Genomic DNA, 8,914 nt, shown 5'->3' with positions numbered 1-8,914 from the left:
CCCAAACCAAAACACAACTGGGCTGGTGTCCCAGCACTCAGGAGAGGCAAGCGGATCTCTCCGAGTTTAAGGCCAGTTTGACCTACAAAGAGAGTTCCCGAAACCCTATCTCTAAAAATAAAAAACCAAAAACAAAAATAAACAACCCAAAAGCAAAATACAAAAACCCCAAAACACTAAATGCTTTTCCATGAGATGGGTTAAGGGTGCTCACTCTCAGCAATGGAAGGTATCCTACTAGGAGAACAGAGAATGGAGATTCACGTGTTTGAAGGAATCTGCTTAGTTGTGGGCAGGGGTAGCAGACCTCAGGAAGTTGGGCGCCGCAGGGTCATCGGGACTATACAGCTGCAGGGATTAAAATATGGACAAAGGGCAGAAGGAAAGTAATACTTCGAGAAGGTGTAGATGGGCAAGCCGTGGTTTGTGACATTATAAAAGGAGACCGTGCCAGCCTCACAGTCTAAGAAAATCCCTATGCGTCGAGGTGGCACGGTCATGGAGAGGAGCAGGGATGGGGAGGAGTCCTCATAGGCTCTGTACTCGTGCTTACACTGCAAGCCAATCACCCAGTATCCACTCTGCGGTTGATACCTGGAGTAGGCGCCCTGCTTGCTGGAGTACTGGCCGAAAGAGAACATGGGCTCCACGGGGGTACTGCATACACCCAAGATCCATGCCGTCTTCTTGCTCACGTCCACTTCCCAGTAGTATTTTCCTGAGGAGAAGTGCTGAGAGCCCAGGACACTACAGTCATAATGTTCTTCCAGACTGGATGGCTCGGACANCTGGGCACCCACAAACCTCACCTGTCTCCGGTTTTTTGACAGGACAAGATTTAAATTAGCCGTCTGTGGATTCAGAGTCACGTCCACTGTAGGAGAAGGTACAACAGTAACAGATAAGAATGGGCACGTGGGTCCCATGATTCTGCGAGGAGGGGACAAAGGAAATGGCTATGAGGGGGACCAAAAGCATTAGGTAGCAAGAAAAGGAGAGATGTGGACACCTAAGACCTGAGAGAACATGCATGTTTGCTGAGCAGAAGCATGTGAAAGGGGCTCACGGTTATCACTTCACAGAGGCCATAGATTCTACTCACCCCAGTAGCTTTGGACGTCTGTCAGCTCTGTAAGAAAAGGAAAATATGTAGAAGAACACCATCCCTGATACAGGGACTACATTATCATTCTCAGCACAGCACACTGGTCCCTCTGTGTTCATTCATCACTACTGTTCTCTACATTACTACACCCTCTACAGTGATTTCACATCCACTTCACCCCAAATTTACCTCTAAAGACTTTCAGCATCTTCTTCAGATCCGGTGCTCGAAACAAACTTTTCAGCTTGGTGGGGAGAGCTTGGGGCTTCCTCAGGGTCCAGAACTCACTCCTAGTGAGGACAGACCTTATGAGAACTCAGGGTGCTGACTAACTACTCTGTCTCCCCAACACTCAGACCCATTGATGAACTTCAACATTCTTTCTCGAGGAAAGGCAGCATCTGCAAAGAGCCCTGCCCTGGACCAGAAGACCTGGATTAGAAACTAGCTGCTCACTATCTCCATACATTTCAGTAAACGCTAACTTTTTACAGCTTTGTTTAGTTTCTTTTCTATTGTAACTTTTATAATATACAGTGGCTTTCCCTTTTCTATCTGTGTTCTAAGAACAGGAGGTAACTGAGAAGAACAATGGCTATGGAGTGCCTTGCTGCGGTGGGAAAAGAAACAAAATGTTTAAAAATGTCAGTGCTGCATCAGAATGTCCACCAGGAGGCGCTGCAGATGCCCACACTGATCAAGAACCCTGCTGTCACACTAAAATACCTATAGAAGGGCTTGCTTCAAGGGTGTGGGCTTAAGTTTCACCACCAGAAACCCAGGTCCTCTATCTAAGAGGCCTGAAGGGTCTGTGGGCAACTTCAGGTGTCAACTCCGTAGTTGACTTTGGAGATTTGATTATTAAAGAGACCTTGTTCTATCCCAGAGCCAAAGCCATTTCCCTGGTGACTCAGGTCAGTGTTTTTACTGGAACTGACATATAAGGAAATCTGAGCCCATGGGACAGTAAGACCAGAATAGGAGAGCCAGGGAAGGAAGAGAAAGTTACAGCCAGCATGTGGAAAGATGGTTCTCAAGCCAATATATTGATGGTGATTTCCCTCTAAGACACACAGGCAAGAATGGGAAAACCGGGGTCAAAGGCGTGTAGAAAAGTTGGTAAAAAAGAATCATGTCTCCTGTTAGCGTTCTCTTACCATACCAATTCTTCTACCATGGATGCCAGCCTGCTCCCTTATTTTTGAGATTCCCTAAATTCACATACAACTCAATATACCAGTCTCAAACCTCTCCTGGCTATGACTTTCCCCTTCCCACGGGATTATTCTACAGGGGCCAAGAACTTTTGGAAAGTGCAAGGGCATTAGCTAATATTCACACATACCTTTTTGTAACATCACCCACATCCTAGGAAGGAAAAAGGACAGATTAAGGATCATGTCTTCCTCCACCTTTACTATCCCATGTAGTGAGTAGGAACAAACAAATAAAGGCCCAAGGACTACAAAGTAGAGATGAGAACTCGGAGCAAGCCAGATACAGCCTGCATAGTGCATGCCTGTGATCCTAGCACTTGGGAAGTTGAGGCAAGAAGACTGTAAGTTTGAGGCTAGCCTAGGTTATACAATAAGAATTCATCTCAAAAGAACTAAACACAAAACTCCCAAACAACTCCATCTCGGAGCAAAGTTCCTAACGACCCATGCACAAATTTGGGTAAGTTTCTTTATTTTTATAACTGTGGGTTTTGTTTGTTTTTTCTTTTTGGCAATGCTTGGGATTGAAACCAAGGCTTTATGTAGACAAATGTTCCACCACTGAGCTTATCACAGGGTGTGTGTGTATATGTATGTATGTATGTATGTATGTATGTATGTGTGTGTGTGTATAACCTGTAATTCAGCATGCAGCACCTGGCCCTACATTTATGATAGAGTAACTTTTACCCTTGAGACAGTTACAGGTTTTAGTTTATTTTTTGGTTTTTCGAGACAGGGTTTTCCTCTGTGTAGCCCAGGCTATCCTAGAACTCGCTCCATAGACCAGGCTGGCCTCAAATTCAAGAGATTCACCTGTCTCTGCCTCTAGTGTGCTGGGATTTAAGGCCTATGCCACCACCACCTGGCTTTGAGACAGTCACAGGTTTTAAACATGGTTCTCTCAAACGTCATCCCTTAGATGGTGCCTGTGCACAAAAGCAGACAGTATCTATTGCTACAGCACACTAGGGGACTGTACTGAAGAGAGGAAAAGCAGAGAAAGGCTGGTAAGTGCCAACTCTAACTTGGTTTTGACATGTTTTCCTGTGATGAAATGGAAAATTCCCATCACAGCAACAGAGACATGAGAGGCCTAGTGAACACAAGTTTTCAGCTAGGGTTAGCGCTGGGGACATAGGGCAATGTTAAAGGGCTTTGGAATGCTTTGTCTAGGTTAATACTGTTGACTTCTAGTGGGAAGGGGCCAGGAATTGTCCCTCACAGCTAAGGTTTATCTGTATCAGAACAAAGAGGCTCCTGGAGAACAATGCTGAATACAACAGATCTCTGAAATTCCAGATAAACTTCTGGGCTACTATTGTTTAGGAAGGAATAACACTGGTATTTGCACCTGAACTGTTTTAGACTTCCTGTGGCCTCCTCATAGCTCAATACCTGCAGCAGTTCTACGGTGGACCCCCGGCACCGGTGCTCCAGGTCTGAGATGAGGTCTTTCAGTGACTGNCTCTGGTGGATCAGGTCACCCTCGGCCTTTTCTATGATGCTCAGCCCCTTCTTCTCTTCCACTTCCAGTTTCTTCAGTTCCCGCTGCTCCTCCCTGTCCAGGATGCTTCGGAGCTGCTTAAACTCTGTCTGGATGCGGCGTTTCTCAGGCTCCACCTGACTCTTCAGCACCAGAGAAAAACAGATAGTTGGTTGCTGGACCAAAGGTTCTCCCTTGGGGAGGAGGGAGCAGGAAACAGCTGCATACTGCTTCCCTCAGCCTGAGAGTGGACACAAGCCTGTAGGAACTGTTCTCAGGCCCTAAGCCTTAGGCTGTCTATGTAAAGTTAGATAGTCTTGGGTGAGTTTAGACTCCAGGAAGCTCATCTACCCTCTTAGGCAAGATCAGAGTCTGCTTCTAATTTTGAGCCCTGAGAGGAATAGCTGGCTTACAATTATCATTTCCAGGAGATCAAGTTGGAAATAGATTAAGATTCAGAATTACAAATTACAATTACAAAGAAGGCCATCAGACTGATTGGTCTTCTTCCTTCCTTCCTTTTCCTTTTTTTTTTTTTTTTTTTTGTGAGACAGGGTTTCTCTGTGTAACTCTGACTAGCTTGGAACTCACTTCATAAGTAAGGATGGCCTTGAAGTGCCAGAATTAAATAAGTGTATATCAGAATTAATTAGTGTATATCACTAAGTCTGGGAAGACATCCTTTCTCTTACAATTGCCTTAAAGATCTGGGAGGGCCTAGAGAGATGGCTTAGATGTTAAGAGCACTTGTTGCTCTTCCAGAGGACCCAAGTTTGATTCCCAGCAACCAATGGTGGTTCATCGTTGTCTATAAATCCAGAAGAGGGAACTTCTGGCCTCATGATGCACCTGGCATACTTATGGTTCATAATAATGCATGTAGGTAAAAACAACCATAAACAAAATAAAATACTAACATGTATTTTTTTTTAAAAAGCAGAAAAACAAAAAGCCTAAAAAGCCCCCAACAAAACACAAACCAAACCCCAACCAACCAAAACAAATAAACAAAAAACCAACAAAAGAAGACTCCGTTGACATGTTTGTTACCTAAATTCCGACCCCATTCCCCTGGCACAAGGAAAAGGACCAGATCGAGGGAAGCAAGTCTACCAAGAAGGAGGAGACACTAGGGCACCCTGGTCCTCAGCCCCACGGTCCCCTCTGTGGTCCCAGATCGCTTTCAGGAGACTCCCACTTGCCTTCCAGGATTCCCTCTTCTCCTGGATAAGAGCTTTTAGCTTCTCGGCTTCCTGCTGCTCCCTCCTCAGTTTCTTCAGAGACTCCTGGAACATGTCCTGGAATGAACGTACCAGGTTAAAGAGGGGCCAGCCTCAAACTGTCATAATACCTAGACATCGAACAAAGTAGGCTGAGATGATGCTGACTCCAGCAGAGTCCTGCCTTCTCTATACAGGGAGTGCAAACACAGGAGTGGTCAAGCATGTATAGCAAATAAGCAAGGTGGCAGCAGGAAAATATTGGTACTAAGGAGCTACTTTCTAGGCTCCAACTTCCAGGTAATCTTGAGTTCAACAAAGAAATCTGGGCTTCACATATAGTTTCAGTTGGTAGAGTGGTTGTCTAGCATGCAAGAAATACTGGACACTTGTAATCACAAAATTCTGGAAGTGAAGGCAGTAGGATCAGAAGTTCAAGGTCATCATTAGTTATACAGTCAGTTTGAATCCATACTGGAGTATATGGGATCTTATTTTAAAAAGAAGAAAATCTTAGCCAGGAGTGGTGGTGCACGCCTTTAATCCCAGCACTAGGGAGGCTGAGGCAGGCGGATTTCTGAGGTCGAGGCCGGCCTGGTCTACAAAGTGAGTTCCAGGACAGCCACGGATATACAGAGAAACCCTGTCTCGAAAAACCAAAAAAAAAAAGAAGAAAGCAAAAAATGGGCAGTGGTGATGCACACCTTTAATCCCAGCACTTGGGAAGCAGAGGCAGGCAGATTTCTGAGTTTGAGGCCAGCCTGGGCTACACAACGAAATTCTCTCTTGCAGCTTTTCCAGAAGAAGACAGCAAACCCAAACTATAAAGCAATCAGATGAGGACATGACAAAATGTTAAACTCGGGACTGACCTGGTACTCCTGGGCCACCTCCTCCATGAGGAATGTGTGATGACCACGGTGCTCCTGAGATCGCTCACAAAGCCAGCAAATTAACTTCCCATCCTCCTTGCAAAAGAGCTGGAGTTTCTCTCCATGAAGCGCACAAAAGATGACCTCGAGTTGTTTTCCAGGGCACAACGCAACCTCTCTGAGCCTCTTCACTATGGCGGCCAGGTGCCGATTAGGACGGAGGTTCCCAGGCTGATAGGAGGTCCGGCACACAGGACAGCTGCTCCTCCCTCCTTGGCTGAACACTGAATTATTACTGTGTCCTGTGATGCAGACCTGGCAGAAGCTATGGCCACAATCAATGCTCAGGGGTTCTGTCAGGAGCTCCAAGCAGATAGGGCAGGTTACTTCATCTCGGATGTCCACCAAGACTGTTGAAGTCATTGTAGCCACTCTCTTGTCTCCTACCTTCCCAGCCTGCTTAGAGAATCCTGGGTAAAAAAAAAAAACAAAAACAAAACAAAAAAGGCACAGGCTAAGTTAGGAGAATGGATACTCTCACCCCAGCTCCAACACTTTACCTCAGCTCACATCTAACACCAGCTTGCCCTCTTGTTACAATGCTTATCAGTACCTTTACCTCCTATTGGATAGAAAGATAAATGGGGACTCTGGAGAGGCCTGGTGTGACTTGCATTTGACGGGCATTTCTTCCGCTCACCTGAGTGTTCATGGCTGTGCCAGGACTTTCGGATTTGGGGCTCCTGTTGCAATTGAGACCCTCCGATCTGGCATCTACACCAATGACCTCTTCCACATTGTCTTATCAGAAGCCAAGCACCCACTAGCTTTGTTTTCTTATCATGACCTACTTATCTTTGATGCTCTCAATCTTCTCGAAGAAATGGTAAGGCAGAGACTTTTGTATTCTGTTCATGATTGTACCCACACCAGTAGATCTGGGTGAATGAAAAGCCAGAACCCTCCTTTAGCTGACGATTCATCCTTCTCATGAGCTTTTCACCTCTGGCTATCATCCCCTCATGCCTGGTCACCAGGATCACAGCTATCAAAGCTTGTGGACACCTTCACCCTGTGAGCCCACTTCACTCACGTCTTGCTCAGCTTTTTTCCAGGAAAACCAACATCCACAGCAGACACAGGTAATAGATTTTATAATATGGGGTTTTGCCTGAATGTCTCTCTGTGCCCCATGTGTATGTCTGGTGCCCATAGAGACCAGAAGAGGGGATTGGATCTCAGTTGTAAGCATTGAGTGCTGGGAACCAAATCTGGGTCCCCAATAGAATTTCAACTTTCCTTTCAGGCAAAACCATATTTTGCAAAACACTAGTGTCTTGAAGAAATCCCTACCCCTTGAGGGAATTTATGATAACGTTAACTGCCAAAAGAACAATTGTAGTATACCCATACAATGGTATATTACTATCAAAAGACAAAACTACAGGGGTTAGAGAGATGGCTCAGTGATTAAGAGCACGGGCTGTTCTTGCAGAGAACTGGGATACATGGTTACTCTCAATGGTCTGTAACTTCAGTTCCAGAGGATTTGTCTGACACCCTCATCTGGCCTCTGAGAGAATCAGGCACACTAGCGGTGCACAGACATTCATCCACATTAAACTAGTTTAAAAAGACAATTGTAGTTGTGTATATCTCCTCACCATGCTGTGACCACAATCCCGGGGCCTCCACTTGCTAGCATGGGCTTTATTACCCAGCCACACCCATACCCAGTTCTGCAAATCCAAAAGGAGTTTATGTGCAGTCTTAAAATCCAACACCAATCTGGACCAAAAAATAACTCACAAAGACTCTACCTTACCACCTAGGCCAGCTGTTAACATCCAGAGAAAAGAAAGAGACACTAGAAGGAAGCAGTAGAGACAACCAGATTGGTGCTGACATCCAGCACTACTCATATAGTTCCTTCTGATTGGCAGAGACTTGGCTCTTTGCTGCAAGAGTAGGCTACAATATGTTTACATACCAAGTTAGGCTACCATTCACTATGTAACATGAAACCTTCAAGTCAAACTTAAAATACAGGATGTTGACTTTAGGCCAATAGGCCAATTAAATGGAACTGCAGGTAAGTGGAAGAGCATTTGCATCAGTGAAGCCCTAGGGTTCCAGTGGGGATGAATTGCCCACCAGAACAAAGATGGTGGGAGTGTAAAGGAAATGTCTAGGAGCCTTGGGGCTTTGTGGCTTGTTACACAGCTAGGTATGCCAAGGTAGGCTTGTGCCTGAAACCCCAGCATTCAGGAGGCTGAGGCAGGAGGCCTGTTAGTAGTTAAAACCTAGAGTGGGCAAAGTAGGGAGTTCTGCATCAGCTCTACAACAAGACCACACACACACACACACACACACACACACACACACACACACACATGAAAACCAAAAAACTAAAGAAATCTCAGCACTCAGGAGGCAGGAGCGGGTGGAGCTTTGTGAGTTCCAGACCAGTCTGGTCTAGAGTCCTGAGACAGCTAAGGATACAGTGAGATGCTGTCAGAAAATAAACAAATACACTATAAACAAACAAACAAACAAATAAATAAATTTGTACAGTTATGGTTTCTAACTTAATATATATTAATTATAATTGCATAATGCTGATAAAAAAACAATGATAATAAAAATAATACTGACAGGGAGTGGATGGGGAACAATCTCATGAGAAAAATGATTTGGGCTGGAGAGATGGCTGAGCAGTTAAGAGCACTGACTGCTCTTCCAGAGGTCCTGAGTTCAATTCCCAGAGTTTACATGGTAGCTTACAACCATCTGTAATGAGATCTGATGCCCTCTTCTGGTGTATTTGAAGACAGCTACAGTGCATTCATAGAAATAAAATAAATAAATCTTTGCCGGGTGGTGGCGCACGCCTTTACTAATCCCAGCACTTGGGAGGCAGAGGCAGGCAGATTTCTCAGTTCGAGGCCAGCCTGGTCTACAGAGTGAGTTCCAGGACAGCCAGGGCTACAGAGAGAGGGAGGGAGGGAGGGAGG

General features: G+C 45.3%; 2 protein-coding genes across 2 annotated transcripts in view; both read right to left on the bottom strand.

Annotated features, from left to right (window-relative positions):
* The window catches only part of LOC110298224 (tripartite motif-containing protein 34A), a 43,701-nt gene extending 37,353 nt beyond the window's left edge, over nucleotides 1-6,348 (bottom strand). Inside the window, 6 exon segments of the mRNA XM_029479648.1 lie at nucleotides 1,103-1,129; nucleotides 1,295-1,395; nucleotides 2,451-2,473; nucleotides 3,721-3,951; nucleotides 5,011-5,106; nucleotides 5,901-6,348. Coding sequence (XP_029335508.1) covers nucleotides 1,103-1,129; nucleotides 1,295-1,395; nucleotides 2,451-2,473; nucleotides 3,721-3,951; nucleotides 5,011-5,106; nucleotides 5,901-6,323 — 901 coding nt within the window. The 5' untranslated portion in view covers nucleotides 6,324-6,348.
* Trim6 (tripartite motif containing 6) lies at nucleotides 196-926 on the bottom strand. The gene has a single exon (XM_029479647.1). The coding sequence runs from the start codon at nucleotides 924-926 to the stop codon at nucleotides 309-311; it is 618 nt and encodes a 205-aa protein (XP_029335507.1). The 3' UTR covers nucleotides 196-308.
* Nucleotides 6,349-8,914: the final 2,566 nt, after the last annotated feature.

Source organism: Mus caroli, chromosome 7 (genome assembly GCF_900094665.2).
Source record: "Mus caroli chromosome 7, CAROLI_EIJ_v1.1, whole genome shotgun sequence".
NCBI lineage: Eukaryota > Metazoa > Chordata > Mammalia > Rodentia > Muridae > Mus > Mus caroli.
Note: the sequence above shows the minus strand (reverse complement) of the source record. Positions and strands in the feature narration are given on the sequence as shown.